The 25,028-nt window shown below is 46.7% G+C and overlaps 1 protein-coding gene across 1 annotated transcript in view; it reads left to right on the forward strand.

The window, feature by feature from the left end:
- DNAH5 (dynein axonemal heavy chain 5) overlaps positions 1-25,028 on the forward strand; it is a 140,449-nt gene that overhangs the window by 36,192 nt on the left and 79,229 nt on the right. The window contains exons 17-34 of the mRNA XM_044442817.1: positions 287-432; positions 1,354-1,516; positions 2,220-2,465; positions 4,806-4,996; positions 5,108-5,204; positions 5,981-6,114; positions 8,251-8,452; positions 8,771-9,006; positions 11,037-11,255; positions 14,653-14,715; positions 15,028-15,266; positions 16,340-16,580; positions 19,488-19,687; positions 19,782-19,935; positions 20,177-20,340; positions 21,828-21,984; positions 23,158-23,370; positions 24,718-24,942. Coding sequence (XP_044298752.1) covers positions 287-432; positions 1,354-1,516; positions 2,220-2,465; positions 4,806-4,996; positions 5,108-5,204; positions 5,981-6,114; positions 8,251-8,452; positions 8,771-9,006; positions 11,037-11,255; positions 14,653-14,715; positions 15,028-15,266; positions 16,340-16,580; positions 19,488-19,687; positions 19,782-19,935; positions 20,177-20,340; positions 21,828-21,984; positions 23,158-23,370; positions 24,718-24,942 — 3,290 coding nt within the window. The remainder of the gene's footprint in view (positions 1-286; positions 433-1,353; positions 1,517-2,219; positions 2,466-4,805; positions 4,997-5,107; positions 5,205-5,980; positions 6,115-8,250; positions 8,453-8,770; positions 9,007-11,036; positions 11,256-14,652; positions 14,716-15,027; positions 15,267-16,339; positions 16,581-19,487; positions 19,688-19,781; positions 19,936-20,176; positions 20,341-21,827; positions 21,985-23,157; positions 23,371-24,717; positions 24,943-25,028) is intronic.

The following is a 25,028-nucleotide window of genomic DNA, read 5'->3' on the forward strand; positions in this document are numbered from 1 at the left end:
GGCTGTGACAGTCACTGCACTTGGCTTCTTGAGAGCGGGGTCAAAAGCCACTGCTGCGGCTTCCAAGCTTTCAAGAAGAGTGATTGGCTTTGATAATTTTCTGCTGCCACCCTAAATGGTTTGAGGAGGAACGAAGCAAAACTGCCTTATGTCTGGTGGCTCCGTGGGAAGGACACCTTTTAAGGACCTTAAAAGCTGCCCTTCTCCCCTCACCCTTAAAGGAGGGGAAGGCCCCTGAAAGCACCTGTCTTGTTAACGGGGCTCTTTCTCCTCTCTGCCCTTCAAGCCGACCTTGAGCTCCTGCTGAATCGCGTAAATGACCTGATAGAATTCCGTATCAATGCTGTCCTTCAAGAGGTGAGCAGCCTGCCCCTCTGCGACCTCCCCGAGGATGATCCGCTGACCTGTGAGCAGTTCCTTCACATGACAAAGGTATAATCACAGAGGCCAACCTTGCAAGGAGGGGGTGCACTTCAAGCATCAGTGCAGAGCTGTCGGGGTGAGCCTCTCCACGGAGCCAGCAGGCAGCATCAGCCAGTGGCCACAATGTCCAGTCTCTCTCTGCCAGGCAGGAATGCCTCGTTAAAACGGGCAGCAATACCTTGGCAGAGAAGCAAGAGAAAAGCCGAAGAGAAGAGATGGCGAACGGACATGGCAAGCAGTGCAGGGCTTCTGCCTAGGCCTGAGACCAAGCTCACCCAAATCCATCCCCCAGCCTCTGCAGACGATCTCTCCTGCTTGGCCCAGTCTTGGGAAGTGAGCTTTGCCAAGAGGAAGTCTGCGAATGCTCGTGCAGCCGGCAACCTTTTCCCGGGTCAGATGCAACAGCTGTGAGAGGGGCAGGGGAGGGATGTTGCTTGCACAGGGGCTGAGCAGGGCGCCATCCCTGGCGAGCCCCACACAAACAGCTTTCTTCTGCGTGGGCTCCTGGAGCGCCAGCCCGAGACAGTGCAGATCAGAGAGCTCCAAGGATGACCGCTGAGTCCCCTCCCATTCCTGATGGTGGGAAAGAAGCTGGCGGAGAACAGGCTGGGGAGCTTGGGATGCTCCGGCCTGTTGATGCTCTCACTGGCTTGGCCAGTTGGAAACGTGATGGGAGGAGCGGCGGCATGCCCGTGTCCACAGCACAGCTCCCTCCAGAGAGTGGCCCCGGAGGGTTCATAAGCAAAGCTTGGGGTGACTAGGGTCAGAGCGAGAGGTCAACCTTCTGCCCTGAGTGTGTGTTTCAGAGCTTGTGAATGCTTCGTAGCTGTGTGGAATAAAGACTCTTTTAACAACTCAAGTGCTTGCCTTCATTGGGAAGGGACGCCTAGCTCGCCACACTAGCGTTGGGCATTCCATATCTTGTTTCAGGAACTCTGTACGAGGGGAGCCAGAGTGTTGCATCTGAAAAGCTCCTTGGTCGAAGAAGCAACCAACGAGCTGATCAACATGTTGTTAGACATGGACGCACATGGCAAAGTGGAGATGGATGAGATGCTTGCGGGCAGTGGCAAAGCGGAGGAGCCCCATGACGGTAATGCAGGACATCCATCTTTCTCCTTTCCTGCACACTTTATGAAAACATGAGTTTCATAGCCAGGCTTGGGTGCACCTTCACTAAGGTAACCCAAGTCATGCTCCACAAAATTGTGCAATCTGTAAGCGTAATACAAACAGAGCAAACCCAAACCGTTTTTGTATCATTTGTTCCAATTCGGGGAGGAGCAAGGGAAAAAGGGGCCCCTGGACGCCTGCTGCCTCTTCTTTTGGTGCACCTCTGGCTTCTGAGACTTGGCGAAGTATTGCACACACGCTGTCCAGCACACCTTTGCTAGCTTGAGGGCTGGAAGCTTGTCCTTAAAAGGCACACACAGAGATGCCAAGCAAGCTTGTTCCTCAGGAACTCAGCCATGCTGTGCTGCCTTTGCACTCCATTTGTGGCTGTCATCTCAGCACTTTCTGGACTGGCCTGTGGCCCAACTGGAGACGAGTTTTCCGAAGAGCTCCTTTCGCCTCAAGCAGGCACTGAAATGGTGTTGGTTTGGGCACCTGCTGAAAACATCCTTATTCCAAGAAGACTTTCATGTTTAACTTGACTTGTTTGAGCACCGTAGAGTCAATGATGGATGCAGAAATGCATCTGTAAAGGCATCATGCCTCTGAAAGTGGTGCTAAGTTTCTGCTTAATGGGTGGCCAGAAGGGCACTGATTTTAAGTCCTCTGATTCTTGTTCTCAGCAGCAGATGAAGAAGGGCCGTTAGACCCCTTGGCATCCTCACACACTGCTAGCCAGATGTCCGTAGGGTTGGCTTCCCCTTTAACTAAGAAGAAGAAGAAGGAGATGGAAATGCTAGAGGAGGAAGCCCAGGAACTGTTGTCCCATTTCAGTCACCGCAACGTGGATGCTCTTCTGAAGGTCACTCGCAACACCCTGGAAGCTCTGCGCAAGCGTATCCAGGCCTCTTCTGTGATCACCTTCTCAGGTAGCACCTTTCTTCCTTTGGATGTGTTCAGCAGGGAGAGCTGCCTGTAGTGCTTCCCCTCTGATGACGGTTAATATTTTGAACATTCAGTATTCTAACAAGCTCTTTTTAATGGAGGCTGGCAGTGCAGGCAGTGCATTCATTCATTCAAAGCATTTTTATCCCCGGCTTCAGCCAAAAGTCTCCCAGGTGGCTTATGAGAATTAATAGCTAGGCTGCCCTGCCCTTAAGGTTACAGTCTAGAAAGATACAAGGAAAGGGGCCAGGAGGGAGGGGAAGAGAGAGGGAGGGGGAAAAGTGTATAGAGGTAGTACTCATTGCCCAGGTGGTTGCGAACATACTGATCTGACTCAGGTTTGCACTGCACCTGTTGTCCTTCTGGGTTGGCACGCTCCTCTTTGCTTGCTTCTTCGCTGAAGCGTCTTTTCTTTGGGGCTCGGTCTCTTTCTTCTCCCAGGCCCCCAGGGCAGGATGTGTCACAAGATGCCTTTTGAAGACTGTTGGGGGAAGCTGGGAGGGAGGAGCTCCCACTGCAAACCAGGGGCCGGTGAGTCCCCAGGTCGTGTCCCCTTGAATGGTGAAATGGTGGAGGAACCCACACTGCTGGGTGCACAAAAGCCCGTAATGCCTGGCTTGTTTACGTCATGTCAGAGCACCCAGGCTAGGCGTTGCCTGGCGTAACTGTACGGATTGATCCAGCTAGGCCAGACCATGTACATTCAGACCCCTTAGAAATGTACCTGCAGCAGCTTCTGTGTCCTTGGAGCCATCCCACTGGATTTCCCAATATGGCAGCGCTGGAGCCATGCCATAAATGTGGCACGCATCAAGGGCGAGGCAGCATATCTTGATTTTTAATGGATTATTCTGTCTCCTGCGTCTCCTCACAGGTTAATAGTATGCACAAAGGAGACATTAATGATTTTATTTATTGAGTTACATGCCAGCTTTTTCCTTCAAGGAACTTACATATTCATCCTCCGCTTCTCAGTCTTATCCTCACGACAACACTAGGCTGGGAATCAGTGACTGGCCCAGAGTGGCCCAGTGAGCTTTGTGGCCGAGTGGGGACTGGAACCTGGACCTTCTGGATCCCAGTCCAGCACTCAAAGCGCTACACTGCACGGGCTCTCTGATCAAACAGAGCAGCCGAGTTCTTCCCTAAGGTGTGCAACCCACTTCCCTTTGTCAGTGGTAGAATAACCTGCTCTGATTTGAATGAAGACAGAGGGTTCCTCAAGATTTAGTTTTTCCTGAACATCAGATCTTCCATCCAGAAAATGATCCCAGTCAAAATTTGCTTCAAATTACAAGAGCCTGCTGGGAACACACAGCAGTCCTTTAGGCAATGCAAAGAACTTTCTCTTTGAAGATTGCAGTGAAACAGTCCTGTATGGATACAGGCCATTGGCAGAATGTGGCTGTTGAAACAGAAACAGCACAGTGCAGAACAGACCCAAGTGCATGGCTGAGGGTGCTCCCCGAGAGCGCACTCTGCACTCAGCTTCATTTGTGATATTGGGAGATGCTTGGTTGAATCTAGTGCTACATTTAAGGCAGTTTCACTAATCCTTGAGGAACAGGGCAAGGAAGGGATCTTTCTGATGCTTTCTTCCCCTGCAAGCCCCCTGCACCTGTTGAAGAATCTGTCCAGGAGGGTAGAGCATCTTGGGCGATGCAGGGGGATCAGTGAAGATCCTCTCCTCACCCTGTTCCTCAAGTGTGGATTCTCTGCTGGATTTCAGCAGCCTTCCATTCACACAGTACGAGTGGAACTGCATCTCAGAGATGTTTCTTGCACAGAGGGGTTTGTAGATGTTGGATATGCAGTGACAGGCCACCCAGTTCCCACAGAGTAGGCACTGGTCCTCCCTTCTTCATGGACCAGATAGTATAACCCAGTGGTTCTCAAACCTTTCTGGCTCATGGACCCCTCCTGGGGATCATGTACCTCTGTGACCCTCCTTACAGTCACTGTTAGCTGGGAAAAAGGTTCATTGCCATCTGTCCTGCCCCCCCCCGGGGGGGGGGCTATTTGGCCCACATTAAGAACTCTTGGTGTAGATGATCTAGTGGACATTGCACAGAGTAATCTTGTTTTTCACCAGGACTACTGGAATACTTTTTGAAATTTAGTTCTCCAAACCCAGCCCAAGCCAACCTGGACAATGGCAACCTCCAATTCAACCGCTTTTCTGTGTCACACACAAAATCAGCAGACTTATCAAATCTGAGAAAATGAATCTCTGGGGTTGTTTGGAAGACAAGGATCTTATTTTTCTTCAGCAGTCAATAACTGAAGCAATAAGGCTTGCATTTTGCATTTCCATTTCCATTTAGAGAGTGCGAATGCCTCCAGGCAGAAACTGAATGCTCAGCCCATCTTTAAGGCCAGTGTTATCCTTTCTATTCCACATTTTGCCATGATGCCGACTCTTGAGGAAGTACAGCAAACACTCAACAAAGCTGTGGACAGTATTGTAAGTGTCATGAAAGGCGTTGGACAGTGGAGTAAGGAGAGAATATCCAAGGTAGGCTCTCTGTGTGTGTGTGTGCATGCGCGCGTGCACTTCTGAGGCTTTTGTCATAACTTACATTCAGTTTTTGACATGGCAGAAACCTGTTTTCTCATTTCTGCATAGAAAAAGATGCTGGAAAGAAAACTGGCTGCTCTGCAAAATGACGGAGACAGCGATTCTGAGAATGGAATGAAAGCAAATGAAGGTGGAAGCATCCATGGTAATGTTTGGACTTCCCAGGATGTATGCAGTGAATCCTGCCTCTGTTGGGTTTTAAGTACAAAGCATGCATGTAGACCAGGCCTTTGGTGTGCATTCACCCTGCCCCATTCACGGGATGTCATGGGGGAACCAGATTCCTTCAACCTGTAACCCTCCCATGTTTCCCCACTGCTTCTTTCATTACCCACCCTAGGGAAGAAAAAACCCCCACAGCTATAGCATTACCTGTTTCACCTGATCATCATAAGCCGTGGTCAGTTGCTGTCCATGCAGGCTGCCACTTTGAATATTCAACCTCCTCTCAGGGTCGTCATGGTTTTCATACTGGTGGACTCCTCAAACGTCCCTTGCTACCTGGATTCGGATGACCTGTCAGACAGTGGCAACCCTCCACGATGGGTTGAATATTCAAAATGGCACCCCGCATGCACTGGAAATAAATCATGCAGTGATCATGTGAACCAGTCCAGTGGCTTTTGATTGCAAGCCCTCCGTAAGGAAGCAGCTGCATATGACAGTATTTTACTGGGGTACCAATTGGCCACTAGGCAGATAAACTAGGAAAAATTCCAGTTCAGCACACTCGAGAAGGCAATTTCTCCTTCCACTGATAGCTAAGTCCCTGAACCAGAGGGCCTCCAATTTATGGAGTGAGTCACAATACAAAGTAAGGAAGCAAAGACAGACGGTGAAAGAGTCGTTGCAACACCAGGCGCCTTTTGACTCTGCTCTATCAATGGGACATTTGTCATTGTGGGACATGTGTGTTTTCAGATCCTACAGAGACAGGCTCCCTGATTCTGCCTTCTCCTACCCAAAGCAAGAACTACTACAAAACCATTTCGGAGAATAAGGAAATAATCAAACTGATGTCTGTTCTGAGTACTGCGATCAATTCTACCAAAAGGGTAAGCAAAGGGTAGAGAACCTTTGGAACCCTGGCCTTAAAGCCCAGAACTATGTACAAGCAATCCAGGGGCTAAGCTTTAGTGTGGTTTAAATCAAAAGGGACCGGGAGAAAATCCAAAAGAAGCTTTCCCAACTGGGTACATGGGCCCCAAAATGGCAAATGCAGGTCACTGTGAGCAAATGTAAGGGAGTTCACACTGGGGCGAGTCCTGTCCGCTAATCCAAGTGCAGGCTGATAGTAGCTGAACAAGCAGTGCTCATGATGAAGATTGGTGACCCTCCACGTTAGGCATTCTCAAGAAAGGATTGAAAATAAAACTGCCAGCATCAGGCTCCCTTATACAAATCTATGGTGGGGCCACAATTACAATACTGTGTACAGTTCTGGCCACCACACCTGAAAAGGATATTGTAGTGCTGGAAAAAGTGGAGAAAGGGACAGCTAAAATGTTGGAAGCGCTTCCCACTGAGGAGAGGTTACACCAGCTGAGATTGTTTGGCTGAGGAAAAAAGCAGGTAAAGAGAGACATGACGGGGGGCACAAAATTATGCATGGTGTGAAGGAAGTCAGAGGGAGACCTTTTTCTTCCGCTTTCCTAAACTGAGAACGGGGGGTCACACTGTGAAGCTGATGGGAGATGCAGAACAGATGAAAGGAAGGACTTCTTCTCATGGAACAGGTTTAAACGATGGAAGCAGCTTCCATGAGGCAGCGCGATGGCAACCCACTTGGGTGGCTTTAAAGGCAGATCAGGCAGAAGGGAGAAGGGAGCTGTCCGTGTCTCCTAGTCCTGCAGGCTGCCCCCAGTCTGAGGCAGCGTGCCTGTGTGCACCAGTTGCTGGGGAGCTTGGGTAGGAGGGTGCTGCGGCATTCGTGCCCTGCATGTGGGTTCACATGGGCAGCTGCTTGGCCACGGTGCGAACAGGGGGCTGGACTGGGCGGGCTTTTGGTCTGGTCCAGCAGAGCTCCTGAGTTCTTAAAAAAGAACGATGCAGTCACAGCACAGGGGATGAGAAGGAAAGAGGAGAAGAAGGATGATGAAGAGGGGCTGTTGCAGCAACAGATGGAAAAAGCAAACTGTTCCACAGAAAAAGGGCTTTGCTTAATCAAATGGAAACTGTGAAGCAGAGTGATAAAAGCTGGGGCAGGAACACAAGGTTTTGCAGAAATCCATTGTTGGGGACACTAGTGACAACCATGGAAAATCCGAAACTGGCTATAATCTTTTTCCTTGCTCAGACTGGGCTGATGCTTCTAGCGGCGGTGGTCCCTCTGAAGGGGACTGTGCTGGCCGAACATCAGAGGAAATAGAGGCAGGGTTTTGTGTGCTATGTGGGTTCATATCTTTGCTCTTTTTAAAGAGAACTGCCAATAACTTTTTAATATATATCTGGATGGAAGCAGATGGAAATGGCATGGACAGATGCTTCTTCTGGGGGAATCAAGCTTGTCAGATTTGAGAATGATCACGGCAGGGGAGCAATCTCCTGCTTTGCTTTGCTTTGCTTTGCTTTGCTTTGCTTTGCTTTGCTTTGCTTTGTGGGGGATGTGCTCATCACGCTTCGTTCCTTCTGGACTATTTTTCTGAAAGTGCAGGTCGGCCAAGAGAGTTCCCAAATTAAGAAACCTGCAGCTTCATCAACTCATGCGGAAGGGGAACACTCCAACTTCAGGGGTGGGGAGTTGATTCTCTTCCCCATCCCTCCTTTGGGGATCTGTTGAGGGTGAAGGCAGTTTGTATGAACAGATTCAGACAGCAGATAGTACAAGCCACCATGGGTTAATTCCCCCTCGGTGCTTCCATTGCAGTGCAATACTTTCAAATACAAGCCTTGTTGGGCATACAATGTGGCTTGTTGTTAGGTGTGAACCCAGCCTGAGGGAGTTGTTGGAACTGTTAGCAAACCATCCAGAACCCTTGGGCTGTTTTAGGGTCGTCTGGTATATCTCTGCAACATGAGATGCTGATGAACTTTTTCTGGACAGCTTGTTTTCTTGCTTTGCTTGGTGAACCAACCAAAATGGAATGAAACAGGCTGCTTGGGATCGGGCGCTGGGTTCTTTGCAGATCTGACTTCCCTACTTCCCTTGTGACTGTAATTGAGTGTATAGAATCGCCTTCTGAATTTTTCAGGAAGTCCTTGTGGCCTTGGAGCGTTTCAGACGTTACCATCACATCTGGCAGAAGGAGAAAGAAAAAACCATAGAAGAATTCATCAAAGAAAGTCCTTTGCTGTCAGACTTTGAATCCCAAATCCTTTATTACAGAGACTTAGCAGCTGAAATTAATTCGGAGCCTGAATACATATGTGTGGGAACCATTGCATTATATACAGGTACAGTAACTTCATAATTTAGTTGTCAGCAAATCTTTTTAGCTGCTCTCAGTCTGAAACCACAGCTTAAAACAACGTGAAGGCTGAAATTGTGCACACATTTACCTGGGAGTAAAGTGCCATCAAATTCAGTGGGATTTAATTGCATACAAACATACTGTAACTCTCTGTTTGTGCTACATGTTGGTTCTAATGAAGTATATCATAACATCATTTCTGTCAGCTCTGTGGGATCAAATGAAGGAGGAAAGATGGTTGCAGGAAGAGATTTGGCATCACTTCTTTAACTAGCTATCGTTGATTGAATTTCTTTCCCAGTGGACCTAAAGTTGGCCCTTACAACAGAAACCAAGGCTTGGATGATTGCATTCGGACGTCACTGTAACAAGAATTACAGGACAGAAATGGAGAACATCTTTACCTTTGTCGAGGAAATCAGCAAGAAATTGAACCGTCAAATTAAAGATCTGGATGATATAAGGATAGCTATGGCTGCACTGAAAGAGATCCGAGAGCAACAGATCTCAATAGATTTCCAAGTGGGACCAATTGAGGTAACTGCAAAGTGACCTTTACCTGTTTCCTGCCCTAGCACTGCATTCGGTTGTCTCCTCCCAGCTCACACCTGAGGTTCTAGGACAGATTGTTCTACTTTTCTGCTATTATTGATTCACTGAATCTTTTTCCACCTTTCATGCCTAGTGGGAATTCAAGGCAGCTTAAGAGTGTTAAAAACAGCAATGACATTTCCTATGAAAACTGACTGGAACTCATTGGCTTGGTTCTGGGCCTGTGAGTCTGTGTTGTGACCATGAGGAATGAGAATCTGGGCCAGAGAAAAGGCTTGCCCAGCCTTCCCACCTGATCTCTACCATCACTCCTTCGTGCCTGCAAGTTATTACCTTGTTTCCTTATTCACTCTGCACAATGGGCTTCTGGGAGTTACAGCTGAACTGGAAAAGGGATTCACATCGTTGGGAATCATAGTCAGGAAATCATCTCAAGTTGGCCTTCAACTTGGAATCAGGAAGACAGAATGTAGTTTTCCCATTTTCTCCCTTTCTGCTCCTGGCCTGGAGGCCTTCCTCAACCTCTGGCCCTATTCATGGTTACCTGCTTGTACTGCTGAGCCTGATCCTGGAAACTAGAAACATCTAAGGGGCCCTTGATATAATTCTGACTTTGAAGGGGATTGGCAACTTGCTTCAGTGCTGAGATACAGCATTTGGCTCAGGATCATGTAAACGTGCAGCTCGTCTGCATTCTTGTCTTACCTCCATTCTTTCTGGACGGTGAATCTTTTTTTCAGAAAGTGCATGGGGCAGCTGGTCAGGTGATTACTCTAGCCCAGGGGTCTCAAACTCGCGGCCCGTGGGCCACTTGCCAGGACGGGCGGGGCACGGGGAGGGGCCCTGCAGCCTTCATAGCGCTGGCGGCGCTGGGCCGGCCTCCGGATGAGTGGCCCACCACCACCGCTTGATGCTGCCCAGCCTCACCCAGACTCTACTTCCAGCGGCCCCCAGGGAAGCTGAGTTTGAGACCCCTGCTCTAGCCAGTGTCTTTACATCCTCCCTCACCCCACTCTCAGAAGCTGTAGAGCGGTATCGATGCCAAGTTACAGATTCTTTAGTATTATGAAGAAAGAACGAGCTTTTCATCTTTTAATTCCACACTGCCTTTTTAAAGTTAACCAATGCATAAATGACACTTTCATATATTTCTCCATGGCCCCAATTTTTTTTAGTGCAGAATCTGTTGAAAGGATGGCCTGAAGCCATTTTGGTCAACGATGATTGATATGGGACGTCGACCCATTTATCATGGTTCTGATGTAACTGTTAGCAGCATGTCAATAAAATCAAAGCACACATGGAGCCGTGGGAAGCCTTCCGTGCTGCATTTAAAAGTATTTCTGCATTGCTGAAAAGTGACTTCACATTTTTAGTACAGTCATCTGGCCAAGTGAATCTGCAGGATCTGCAAATGCAGAGTTTTGTGATTTGCAGCTTAGCTTCACTCCTACTGATGTCACCCATGGAGAGCTCATTTATTTACAGAAGTGCCCATATGCATATCTTTCATCTTGTACGTGCAAAATGAAAAATGTTGAAGGTAGGGAGAGGAGCAGTTTGATTGTGCCTGAAACACTGATGAGCACCTGATTGCTCATCGAATCCCCATTCAACACTCAGGTGAGCTTGTGCAATATCTTGCACGCTGAAGGAGTGTTTCATTTGTTGGGAGATTTGCCATGTCTGTTGGGAAATACACACATGCCTTTGGGGCTCTGATCTGCAGCCATGAATAAATTCACTCTCAGGATCAACTTTCTAAAAATCTCTTCATCCCTACTCACCTGTTGAACTATTCATATAGGCTGTATCTGGTAGAAGAACATGTACTACACTCCATGTTTACGCTCCATGTCATTGCTAATTTTTAGATGCCTTTTGTACTAGCCTCATTCCCTTACATCTTTGGCAGGACCACTTGGTGCTATTCCATCCCAAAGGAATGTTTCGTTATGTGCCTAGCTACACGGAGACTTTCCGATGGTCGTAGATAACAACCTTTGTCTTGCCAGGAGTCCTATGCAATGTTAAATAAGTATGAATTATTGGTGGCAAAAGAAGAGATGGAGAAGATAGACACGCTGCGTTACGCCTGGGAGAAACTGCTGGTCCGAGCAAATGAGGTGCAGAATGAATTGGTCGCATTGCAGCCCAAGTTCAGAGGAGAGCTAATAAGCACGGTGGAGATATTTGTCGACGACTGTGATCAGTACTACTTAGATTATGACAAGGTGCAGGACTATTGCATATTGGGAATAATCGTTTTCATTCTTGGGTACAGGTCTTTGGGAAGCTGCCTGCAAATATGCCAAGTGTTAAAAGCTGAAAGTAGATGGTGCTGACATACCTGCCCTCTTGCCTTGATCCTTGGTTCAGGCCTTTTAGTTTTTAGTACAAGGCAGGCCACGGGGGATGGCGGTCCAGGTTCCATGGGACTTTGGACGGTGCAGTGCAGGCAGCTAGCGAGAAGGCAACCAGGGCCTCTTGGTGCCTTCCTTTTGATTGATTGTAAAGCAAAAGTGGCCTGTTCAAATTATTTCTACTATGACTATTATTTATTATTAAATTAAATTTCTATACTGCCACTTAAGCATAGAAGGCTCTCAGGGTTTACAGGATACATTAATGCAGGATACAAGATACAATAAAATACAATATAAAGCAAGGTACAAGAATTCAAAGCAAAACAAGATCAAATCAACTGCAATAAACACGACAATTTGCAAAACTGTAACATTTCTAAAACAGTTACGCTTATTTGCTGTTGCTATGTAGTGCCATCGAGTTGCCTCCAACTTGCAGCGACCCTTGGAATGGAAGGCCTCCAAAGGGCCCATCCAGGGCAGCCCCAAGCCCTGCATGGGTCTTGCAGGCACAGGGCTGTGGCTTCCTCTGCTGCATCAGTCCGGAGAACAGGGAACCATCAGCCTTGCGAAGAGAAGAGAAGACCCAGGCGGGAGGAGATGGCACTCTGCAAGTACGAGCCCAAAAGGCTGCCACAGAGAGGGAGAACAGGGTCTCTTCTCACTCATCCCCTCCTGTAGAACATGGAACCACAAACTGAAACTGCAACACGCCAGATTCAGGCTGGATCTCAGAAAAAAAATCCTAGCCATCATGGCATAACAACATAACAACACTGGGACCAGCTGCTTAGAGAGGTCATGGGCTTTCCCACACTAGGGGCTTTCAAAAAGAAACTGGACAACCCTCTGAGTGGGTTAGTTGGGGTCCTGCACCAGTAGGGGGCTGGACCTGATGGCCTTCTTGACCCTGTCCAACTCTACTGTTCTATGATTCTGCTTTTGCCTTTCCATAGCATGGCTGTCTTCCCTAGGAAATCTTGCCTTTTCACAATGTGCTCAGAGTCATTTTGCTTCTAAGGGAGAATCACACAATCACAGAATAGTGGAGTTGGAAGGAACCAAGAGGGCCATCGGGTCCAACCCCCTGCTGTTGCAGAACACGACATTACGCCATCCCACTCAGATGACTGCCCACTTTTGCCTTGAATGTCTCTAGTGTGGGAGAGCTCACCACCTCTCCAGGCAGCTGGTTCCACTAGTGTATTGTTCTGACACTGAGGAAACTTTTGCTGCTATCTATCCTGAATCTGGGTTGCAGCAACCTGAGTTGAATATTCCAAGCCCTACACTCTGGTACCAATGAGAAGAGATCTTGACCTTCCTCTTTGTGACAGCCTTTGAGGTACTTATGGAGGGATCTCATGACCCCTCTCAGTCTTCTCAAGGCTGAACATGTCCAGTTCTCTCAGTCTGTCTTCAAAGGGCAATATTTCCAAGCCCTGGATCATTTTTATTGCCCTCCTCTTTGCTTTCTAATTTTTCTGCTTCTTAAGAGGTTGTGACTTGATTTGTTCTATGACCAACTCACACTTATTTGCAATCTGTAATCTGCTTTTCCATTCTTAGGAAAAGGTGGGTTCATGAAACAAATTACAGAGGCAGACTAAAATAAGTCTGAGAAACAATAAGGCCATATTAAAAGGCTAGCATCCGTTGGTAAATAGCTGAATATTTTAAAAAAATTCAGTCTTTTTGTTCTTCTAGTAAGGTTGGAATTCCAGAACTAAATTGTTACATCCAGTAAGGTTCTGACATCTCTAAAGAAACATCAGTACCTATTTTGGGAAGGGCAACATGTGCCCTGATGGCTATGAGATAAGGTTTACATATGCATTGTACATCATTCCACACCGGGGTACATGCCATTTGTTGTTTTGTGTTCCCCACTGTGTCCAGCTAATAATGGTGGATAATGTATTGACCCAAGTAGAAATTGGTTTAATTAGTGGAGAGAACTCCGGGATGGACCAGAGGCTGTACTAACAGTTTATCCTGCTTTTCCTCTATAACATCTTTACAAAGCAGGAGACAATAAAAAACACCCCCCAGAAAGGCTCGTAGCTTCTGAGAACAGAGAGAACAGCTTTGTCATAACAATAAATCTGTGTTCCAGGATGAAGATAAGGCTGGTTGCTAGGAGACTGTGGGGCAGGTTGATCTTACTGATGCTGAAAAGAGGAACGTGATAAAGACAGGAAAAAGGAGATGGAAAGGAAAGGAAAACTAGAGTTTTGCCTACCTGTTTGGAGATAGAATGATCCCCAAGTTTTGGACCAGTTTGATATAAAAAGACTGTGAAGGACATTGGAAGCTATGCTTTAATCTGTCCTGTTCTATTTTAATATACATATTCATTTTTTTATTAATACTTATTACTCGATTATAAAATCTAAAGCCTGAATGAAGAGAAGAACTCAGACATATAAGTGCAGGCTGGACCCTAAGCTAGTGGTGGTTCATTATGTCAGGGGATTTATCAGTTTCAAATTAAGCAAGGTTTTTCTCCTTCTACATTTTGGAAGAAGGGAGATATGTCATTCAGGTTGCTGATAAATCTCTATTCAGAAGTAGTTCTATCCAAAACTGGCTCTGTCCATGACAGGCGACTTGCTAAGTCCTTTGAAAAACTGTATTTTAGAAGTGATCATGGGTAATATGAAAGTTGTAGTCATGGTGCAACATCCCATTCCCTCATAGAACCATAGAATAGCAGAGCTGAAGAGGCCAGAAGGCCATTGGGTCCAGCCCCCTGCTGTTGCAGGACACCATGTTACACCATCCCATTCAGACGACTGTCCAGAATGAAAGCATACGTTGATGTGGAAGGTGATCAAGATGCACCTGTGAACCATGCCCCAGCGGCTGGAGTGGTTGCAAAGCCTGGGTGCTTTTTTCTCCACAGGATCCTGACGAATCCACACGGCACAGACTATAGGATGCATGGGTCTGCAGGGTGAAGGCAAACATTCACGTCCTGGGTGAAAGCTACTCCTTTTCCTAGGACACGCAACACCCTCTTTATGGCCCACTGCTTTGTCACATCTGAGAGCTTCTGTTGTCAGCAGGTGCCAAGGAAAGCATGGCTTTCAGCCGTACTCCTCGCCGTGCGAGCCTTTTTAATGCACATGCACTCCTAACGGTGGAGCCATGATAGGGATGACAGAATGGAAGTTCTTAGAACAAGGATGGTATGTTTTACGGAAGGGTTTTAAATGGATGTGTGACTTTTATTAATGCGATCACTCTTCTCTTCCTCTTCCAGAATGGTCCCATGGTGGATGGTCTTGAGCCTCAGGAAGCTAGTGACAGGCTTATCATATTTCAGGTATCTTTTCTGACTCTTGGCTCCTGAGCATCTTAATTGCATGTGTTTTTAAGAAAAGGAAACTCCTAGCAGCAGCAGGGGCTCATTTTCCTATCTGAAACATAAAGATAGCAAGTAGAAATTCACAGGGCTTTCTAGTTCAAGAAGGAAAACCAAAACCTGTGACAAATTCCATCCTTTGGGGTTGCCTCTTTAGTCTTGTTTACTTGGGCTGTTGACAGTTCCTGTTTTAGATGAATGTCTTCTTGAAATTCTCTTCCTTGCGAGTTCAAGTGCTGTGAGTTTGCTTACATTTTTAACTTTAAACCTTAGAATCGATTTGACAACCTTTATCGGAAGTACATCACTTACACTGGAGGTGAAGAACTTTTTGGTTTGCCTGTTACTCAGTATCCTCAGCTCCTCGAGATCAAGAAGCAGCTAAACCTGTTGCAGAAGCTTTACAGCCTGTACAACAATGTCATTGATACCGTAAATGGATATTATGATATCCTCTGGTCAGAAGTGAACATTGAGAAGATTAATAATGAGCTCCTTGAGTTTCAGAACAGGTGGGGAAACCTTGGAGGGATCCTATATCTGTATTTAGCATACGTTGCTCTCACCTGTTGTCAGGTTTGGATGGAGGGAGGGGAAGCATATATCTTTTCCTTGAAATTGGGTGCTAATCTTCAGCTGCTTAAAGCAGATCTTTGAAAGAGCAATGGGAGGAAGATTTAACCTCAGTTAATTGCTTTTTGTTTACTTAATCTTCTTTAGTTTCTGTCTTTGTTCCACTCATTTCATTTCATTTCCATCCTTTGTGATGTGATTAAGTTTTCAACACTTCCAATAACTACAAAGGAACTGTGACTGTTCGCTGAGAACTAGATGTGTCTTGTGTACAGATGGGAGAATTCATTATAGGGCCTCTTTTAAAAGGAAGCATATCAAGCCATAAACTGGATTCATTTACAGCAGAGACAAAACTTCAAATAAGCATGTGGCCATTTTGCTAATAAGAATCAAACTGTGATGGTGGAGAGGCAAACTAAGATGCTTTCATTAGCTTGTATACTGTTTGCTGCTGCATTCTGGCAGTTTTAATTCAGGAGGAATAGAATGGAATAGGACTTTTATTACCCCTTCCAGGGCAATCAGCTGACTTCAGCATGGATGGGCAGATGTTTTGCCCTACACCTCCCAGCAGCCTTAACTAGCAGAGCCAATGACAAGGTATGATGGGAGTTGTTGTCCAACATTATCTGGAGGGCTGCAAGCAGCTGATTTGCTGACTACAATCTTGAATGCCCTACATATAACTCCATACTATTCCTTTAAAATTTGTGTAAGTTCTGTTGTGCTTTGTCTCACTTCCATGAGGAGGGTGTTGGCTAAATTACTATTATAATCTAATCTATTTTACATGGTTTTAAGTATAGAGAAATAATTACACGGTGTACTGCATATCACAATGAGCTTTCTAATACAAGTAATTAAAAGGGCATGCTTACTGGGAACAATTCCACTGAACGTGTAGGGCTTACCTCGGACTGGAAGTGCACAGGGTTGTGATTGTAAGCGGAAACTATTTCAAGTACTGTTAGAGTAAATTTACTGTGCTGGGTGTTGCACACGGGTGCAGGTGCCGCAAACTGCCCCGAGCTCTGAAGGAGTGGCAAGCATTTCTGGATCTCAAGAGGACCATAGACGACTTCAGCGAATGTTGCCCTCTGCTCGAGCTGATGTCCAACAGAGCCATGATGGCACGGCACTGGAAGCGCATCACTGATCTCACCGACCACAGTTTTGATGTTGAAAATGAGGCTTTCAAGCTGAAGAACATCATGGAAGCACCTTTGTTGAAATATAAAGAAGAGATCGAGGTATTAACACTGACCTGGACTCAGACACTGTAGCTGGTGAGGTAGCCTATCCCCAGTAGAGAAAAGCTGGAGCTACACAATTGCCCACTCTTTCCCATTCCACCCAGTTCCAGACAAAGCAGCCTGTGTGCTTCCTCCTTTACCAGAGGTGGCACCAGGTGCTGAGGAGCTGGGAGGAGGAGGCCTTGCACCCGTCCTGCCTGAGGGATCCTGTGGGCAGCTGGGTTGCCAGCATGCGTGCAGAGTGCTGGACTAGAGGGCCCTTGGGTCTGATCCAGCCTGGCTTTCCTCATGTTCTAATACGTTAGTATTTCCTTCAGCATGTTCAATAGCAGAAGGAGGTTGGCAAGCAAATTGTTCAGTTATATATGGTATAATACTTCCGTCTGCCTCATTTTGTTGGCTGACAGAATAAAGGTACTTCTTCTCTTTTAAATAGGTAGATACTTAAACTCAGATAAATAGCTGAACCTTAGTACACATAGTTGAAATTTGGGGCACATAGCTGAAGCTAATTTTATCTCAAAAACCACAATTCTATGCATGTTTAGCCAGAAAAAGGCCTACAGTTCTCAGAATGCTCCCAATCTTTTCCTGTCTAAACATGCACAGGATTATACCTTGAAAGTCTGAAAATAGGACATCTTTGTGCTCCTTCGGAAGTCTGGCTGTTCCTTCAGGTCATCTTGAAATCAGCCCACAGATCAGACATGATGGAAGGCATGGGAGCTACATATTAGCATGGAAAGTTGAATTAACAATGGAGGAATATCCATGGATATCCAAGGACTGTCAAGGACACAGTGATGCTTGTAGGACGTCAGAAGTATATATCTGTTTCTTACATGTGTTAGTGTTCTGTTCTTCCCCTTGGTAGCACATACGGTTTCCAGGTGGTCCATATGTATTTGGGTCAGACTTGTAGCTTAAGCAGATTCAGCACAGTATCTATGTGTGGAAAATTCACACGATTCTGTGCAACCATCTTTGACTGACATGCCTTGAGCCAAGATATCTACTTATTCTAGTGTCCATTATCATTGTTGTCATTTAATTAATTTGCTGCATCCCCACAGAAACTTCTCAAAGTGTCTAATGGCACAACAGCTACACAAAAAGCAAGAAAGCGTCCCAGTACACCATTCCCAATAATATCTCATCACAACAATCAACCCAAACAACTCATTTCACTAATATTAGCATTAGAACATTTCAGCTTAAGGATAAGATAGGCACGCTCAACAATCACAACACCACATGAAGTCATGTGCGAGCCAGAGCCCAACATGCAAAACCTTTCCTATGTACCGAGACATTTAGTCAGGAAAACACACTTGCAAACAAGCACCCCAGGAATACACAATGCTGAAAACAGCCGTCAGATTTCTTAGGGTCTGCAGCAGCTGATCTCTCTCATGCTCCCCTCACTCTCATCCTGGTGAACTCTCAAAACTCAGACAGAGATAAAGGTGGTCTCTTCCCTTGCACTATGAATGTTTCTGCTACTTCTGGAGGGCCTGCAGTTGGTGTAGATACCTCTCCAGAAGCCAAGTGTTTTCAGTTTCCCCAGGGCAGGGCTCACTCTGCTCCATTCACACATGCTGGTGCAGTTCTCAGGGCTCCAGGCATTCAGCTTCTTCCCTGGTGCTCCAGATGTTTCTGCCACTGTTGCAGAGAGTGGGAACTGACTGGCTGATCAACTGGCTGTTGGAGTTCATGTGTTGTGTTTTCATCCCCAGAAACACGCGTTGCCTTAGCTGAGGAGAAGTGGCATGAGGCTGTGTGTGGCCTCTGATGATTCTGATAGGCCTGTCATGAATACATAAAAACAGAGTCAGAAGGGGCCTCCTGGGCCATCTAGTCTGACCCCCAGCTCCATGCTCAGCATGTGCACTTCCAGCCTATCCTTGAACACCCGCACCGATGGGGCCACAACCACCTCCCGTGGAAGCCCCTTCCACACCCTCGGGGTCCTGACTGTCAGGAAGTGCTTCCTGGCATCTAAACTGAACCTTGGATTGAATTTGAACAATAATTGAATTGTTGTTCAAATACGAACAATTGCTACTGGAAAGGTGGTTAAATGTATCAGTCATACAAGGGCAAGTTGAAATTGCAGGACAATAAGTAGCACACGGCTTGTCTCCTGGGTGTTCTGTCCTTTGCAGGCATCTGCCCACAAGCTGTTCCTACTCCTCCATCAGTCCCCAAAGCAATAATGTCCAGCTTTGTAGCTCTGCACCCTTGTTCCCTTCCCCACAATGCCATAGGTGATTTTTCCCAGAATCCTGCTCTCATCCAGCAGCATCAGTAAGACGGATTGCTAGGCAAAATTGTTGGCCATGGCAGGCAGTTGAGGTGGGAGAGGAATTCCCTTGCAGACCCTTACACATGGCTTCTGGAAGCAGGAGATGCTCCCATCAACACCCTGAAAGCACAAGAGGACTATCCAGGCAGCTACCATGCACTTGCAGGTACTGAACAGCCTCTGCTCCTGCTGCTGCCTGCCAGTGTCTATCCTCTGGGCAAGCGCAAGTGGCCACTGGGAGGTTTACCTGATGAAATGCCTTGCTGTCAGCTGCTGCGCTCAGCTATCCAGGAAGCATAGCTGTAGTTCACCAACTAACCTTCCGACAAAGACCAGTTTAGGAGATCACTACCAATACATTGCATGGGCATTCTTCAGGGGCATCAGCTCATCCCTCACATGAAACATGCTCTTGCTGAGCATTAAGCGTGGCTTTGCTGGCACCTCAAACATGTGGAAACTGCCACATGGACCCCCTTGAGAGCTTTGGGTCTTCCCAAAAATGATGTGTGCATAGCTCCTTCTAGGTCTGCTCTACCAAAGGATGTTCCAACATGCGAGTTGTGTTCTCTGGAGTAATTTTGCCATCGGTTTGGTAGGATATCTGCATCAGTGCTGTGAAGGAGAGGGACATTGAGCAGAAGCTGAAACAGGTGATTGCCGAATGGGACAACAAAACATTCACTTTTGCCAACTTTAAATCCCGCGGGGAGCTGCTGTTGAGGGGAGACAGCACTTCTGAAACCATTGCAAGCATGGAAGACAGCCTGATGGTTCTCGGCTCCCTGATGAGCAACAGGTGACGTTCCATTTTTGATGATGTTCTTCTCCTCTCCTTGGGTAGATCTGTGCTCATTTTTAATGGCCTTGCTGAGCAAGTGTCATTATTTCAGGTACAACACCCCATTCAAGGCTCAGATACAGAAGTGGGTACAATATTTGTCTAACACAACAGACGTAATTGAGAACTGGATGACGGTGCAGAATTTGTGGATCTACTTAGAGGCTGTCTTTGTGGGTGGGGACATCGCCAAGCAGCTTCCAAAGGTAAAAAGCCTTTGTTTTATGGGATTTGCAGTTTGCATTAAGACAATTTGAAAGTCTTAAACGGTTTAGCCCTGGCAGTAAAGCGCACACCTGGACATATAGCCTACAGCTGCTGAATGTCTTCACAACAGAGGAGTGTGAGAAATGGAACAGATGGGCTGCTGAAGATAAATCTCTTAATTCCTGGTATCTATGGATCTTGCAGCAACTGAGATGCCACTGCATTTGTATCTTAAAACAGGAAGCCAAACGTTTCTCTAACATCGACAAATCGTGGGTGAAGATCATGACGCGAGCCCACGAAATACCAAATGTGGTCCAGTGCTGTGTGGGGGACGAAACAATGGGGCAGCTGCTGCCTCATTTGCTGGAACAGCTGGAGAGCTGCCAGAAGTCTCTGACAGGGTGAGGCCGCTTGTGCGGAAATGCTTTGGCAGTGGGCAACCGAGTGGGAATATTATCCATGTCCCTCTGGCGTGCGCCCTGCTCAGCCACCCCCTTGCGTGGTTCAAACAGGCCTGCTGCCATTGCTATTCTCGTGCTCAGAAATAGAATCTGGGACAATTACATCGGGTCGAAAGGCAACCTTAGGGATCCTTATGAAATGAGAGAATTTAAGGCTACAATGTAAGGCCTTCCTCAAAACCTCTCAATTGTCTGGGTGACCACTGACAGTTAAAAGAACACATCAGGATATTTGTTTCCCCCTTTGTAAGTATTCTGATATACTGGCCTTGAATATCAAAAGGCAGAGCCTGTACTGTTCAGCTTTTGGCAGGAAATGCACTTAGCTGCTGAGACATCTTTCTGGGGGTGTGGTGGAATGGGGGAATTAGTGGGGCTTTATTGGCTGGGGGCAGTTGACATGGTTAGACAAGCAGCTCTGTAAGCAAAGACAGGAACAAACCTTTTGGCTGCTTGTGAAGGCTCTTTGCTCCTCCATTGTGTGCCTGGCAAACCGAGAAAGCCTCCAATCAACTCTATTTTCTAGTGTGTTCCAAAGGCAAAGATCAGAATTCATGGCTTTGGAACACTGTAAGCTTTAAACCATGACTTATTAAGCCAAGATATTATTTTTCCATATGTGGCCAATGGCCCAGATAGGACTTGACACTGACTTTAGAAGAGTGTCTAGGTGAGCACTGGATTTAGGTGTTCCCAAGGCTTGAGGAATAGATGAGAATCTTTTGCTCCCAAACTTACTGAAATCCTCCAGGATGACTGAACTTGAGAAACTCGTTAGCTTTAGGGGTAGGAAGTGGTACCTTCCAGATAATTGGAGCACAGCTCTCATAATCCTGGTCCATTAGTATTGCTGGCTCAGGCTTCTGGGAATTGTCATTCCAAACATCTGGAAGGCACCAGATTGCTAACCCATTCTTTAAACAAATTTGGACATTGGTCAGCTTTGAAAGCAGAAGCAAACCTTCTGATTTTCTCATGACCAAACCAGAAGAGGAGGCAAGGGACTGCGTGAGCCCGAATGTGTGCAGAATGCCAAACTCTGATCCCCGAAGACCCATCTTATCTCGTTTTCAGAATATTTATTTGAATGAAGTGCAGATCCAGAAATACTTGAAAGCTGAATTAAACTAGCAGTTAATTCTCAGAGCAACAGGACTTCAGGTCCATTTGGCTGCGGTTCTGGCTTTTTCTTGCTAGCTCATCATCATTTAAATTAGGAATGTCTGGAGCCTTCATTAGTTCACGTGGCAAGTGGTTTGCAATGCCAGGCCGTAGCATCAAAGCTTTCGTAAGCCCCTGGAGCAGCAACCACCCTTAATGATGCATTCACTAGTCTAATGGGATGATGAGAGCCCTGGATCAGCAAAAAGCCATGGTGGAGTTGTGTCCTGTAATCTCGCCACTTTTACTTCTTTGTTCCAATTCAGATACCTGGAGAAAAAGCGGCTTTCTTTCCCCCGATTCTTCTTTGTGTCCGACCCCGCTCTCCTGGAGATTCTGGGCCAGGCTTCGGATTCTCACACTATACAAGCTCACCTGCTAAATGTCTTTGATAACATCAAAACTGTAAAATTCCACGAAAAGGTTTGTGCACCTGCGGAATCAAGCTCACAAGAGAATAAGGCTTCTCTGAGGTCTGGGGTGCACGCTGGTTCCCCGTGAGCCCCATCTTAACCTCATTGGCTCAAATAAGGGAAACTTTCTTGGAACAAAAAGTAAAAGGGAGGGTGAGAGCTTTCTGACAGCTCTGTAATTCTTCAAAAACGGGCCAGATGTGAAGAATCAAGCTACTAAAAGCTTCCGAACACCAAAAACTAGCTCAGGAAGAAAGGAAGGCTTGGTCCGAGGCTCTGGGAAAGGGTATTCACAATTGGGGCAGGACCACTGGAAAGCTACCCTGTGTTTGCTTGGTGTCCAAAATAGCCATGGAGGTGGAATAATTAAGCTGGTAGCTTACACCTATGATGTGCTTTTGCGAAGTGAGAGGCGGCTTACAGTGATAGGGAAAATGAGAGGAAGAATGGGGAACAGTTTACAGCACGAAGGCTGGAAGACTCACGCCTTTGTGACTGCTTGCATGCTTACGGTGGGCAGGCGACCAAGCAGTGCCACGGCAGCAAAACTGGAAGGGACGCCGGAGGCGCCTTGGAGATTCTGGGGCTGCAGTGCAGGAGGGTGGGCCTTCCCATCTATGCCCACAGCACCAGGAGCTGTTTGCTTGTGCTGTTGCATGGATCCGTACACCGCGGGAGAGCACCGGCGTCGCAGTATCTGTGCCAGAGCTTGGTGGTGAAGCACGTGCTCTGCCTGCAGGAAGCCCCTCATATTGTCAGCTTTGGGTACTAGGAAAGGAAGCTGCTGCCAGCCAAAGTAGACAATATGGGGCGTGAAGGAGCAGTTATCTGAATCTGTATAGGGGGGCAAAGTGTTCAAGGGAGGGAGAAAGAAAGAGGGGAAGAAATAATCGGCAGCTTCAGTGAACTTGGATTTCAAGCGAACCGTGCTGGGGGTTAGTTAACCCTTTCTGTGCTGCATCCCTGCTCTCAGTCACCCTCCTCAAGGCTGCTATTCAGTTGCACGGGGAGCATCCACGCACAGTAAGTCTTCCTACAGTAGTCCACATAGTCAATTTAGGGTTTGGTCTGGAGGAAGGAACGTGCTTCCGAAATAAGCAGCTCCACTCAACTGTTCAGAGAGGCAAGAACATGAAAACTGCACCGTTCGATGCACAATTGTCACGCTGTGTGTGGCTTACAGGTTTATGATCGGATCCTTTCCATTTCCTCTCGAGAGGGCGAGACAATTGAGCTGGAAAAGCCTGTCATGGCAGAAGGTAATGTGGAGGTTTGGCTCAATTCTCTCCTGAAGGAGTCCCAGTCCTCCCTGCATCTTGTGATTCGACAGGCAGCTGCAAGTATTCAGGAAGCAGATTTCCAGCTGATCGAGTTTCTTTCTTCCTATCCTGCTCAGGTGAGTTTCTAATAAAAAACAGGAATTAGATGACTGGGCAATTTTGCAATGTTGTATTTGGTATGACAGCAGGGTGTGTAACTGGAAGTTCAACCCGTTTGCTGGGAAGTCTCTCCAAGATGCACCCCAATGGCAATTCAAGATGCTTTCTCCATCAAGTTCTTTAAGCACAACAGGAGACCCTTTCCTGGGGGACTGCAGGTTTTCTTTTGCTCCCAACTGAGCTTTCGGGTTCTTGGAAATAACAATTCATGTATTGGAATCTGCCAACAAAAGGAGCACGGAGATTAACTAAGGATATGTGTTGTTAAATGCATCACAGAAAGGACATGGGGGTTCTTTCTTTTTTTTAACCATGGGTGTGAGGAACCAACCTGTTTGGAATAGCAATAGGTCCGGAGAAAAGGCTTAACTCTTCCTTTCTTCACTGCAATTCTGAAAATAATGGCCCCGCAGCACTGCAAATGGCAATTAAAAAAGAGCTCTCACAGTTGCTAAAGGAAGCTTTTTTCTCATTGCTCTTTGCAAGAGAGGGAGGAACCCAAAGTTTCAGCATCAGGGCTGGGGCAGGAAAGACTCAGCCTCCCCATACAGGGTAGACCAAGTCCAGATGGCTGCAAACTTGATCCTCGTCCTCCTCCTCCTCCTCCTCATCTGATATTGCAGCAAGCAACATATTTAACACTGCATGAAGCAAAGAAAGAAAACCAGCCAGGCTTTGGTCACTATTATCTGCATTTCCATCAAATCATTGTATCCCAAGTAGTGTAAGGATGAATAACCGCTTGCTCATATATTTTTTGTGAATGCAACACAGGTGTAGCAAGAAAGCAGGTTCTCTTTTCATTTCAAGAACACAACCTGCCTTGCCTGCAGTTGACCCTTTTAAAAAACTCTGCGGGTGCTTTTCTCTCTGTACTTCTATCAAGCCCTTTCTAGCATGACGGTGTTGGGTGCCAGTCCACATCTTCTGGCCCAGCCATCATGAGGCTTTCATGATGTTGTGTGCTTCTAAACCTGCTCTCCCTGATCCTTTGACATGACCAGTTGGGGTTGGTGCAGGTTTACCCCTTCACTGACTTCAGCTACGGGTAAAGCAAAGCAGGGTTCACTATTCATTGTGTTTTGAGAAACCAGGTTAAAGTAAGGATTATCAAGAACCTGGGTGCTAACGTAAGTCTTTAACAATGACTAAGGCTGCACCAAAGTCCATTCTAAATCCCCCAGCCAAAGATAATTATGAGCCATTGGTGAAACATAATGAGCACAATGGTTGGGATAAGAAAAAGGGGTCTGGAAAGCTCAGCTGCTCAAATACTATAGAACTTACGATTTCTTTTCCTTAAGGTTGGCTTGTTGGGAATTCAGATGATCTGGACACGAGATGCTGAAGAAGCTTTGACAAATGCAAAATATGACAAGAAGATAATGCCAAAAACAAACCAGTTTTTCCTGGACCTCTTGAACACCCTGATAGACATGACTACGAAGGACCTGAGCCCGGTGGAGCGCATTAAATACGAGACACTGATCACCATTCATGTGCACCAAAGGGACATATTTGATGACCTGGTAAGAAGACTTTATTCACTGCAAAGATCCACCAGGGAAAGGCGCAGGGTGCCCGTTTTGCACACATTTGCTCAGTATGGCCACCA

This window comes from Varanus komodoensis, unplaced genomic scaffold (assembly GCF_004798865.1).
Source record: "Varanus komodoensis strain SLA01 unplaced genomic scaffold, ASM479886v1 scaffold40, whole genome shotgun sequence".
Taxonomy (NCBI): Eukaryota; Metazoa; Chordata; class Lepidosauria; order Squamata; family Varanidae; genus Varanus; species Varanus komodoensis.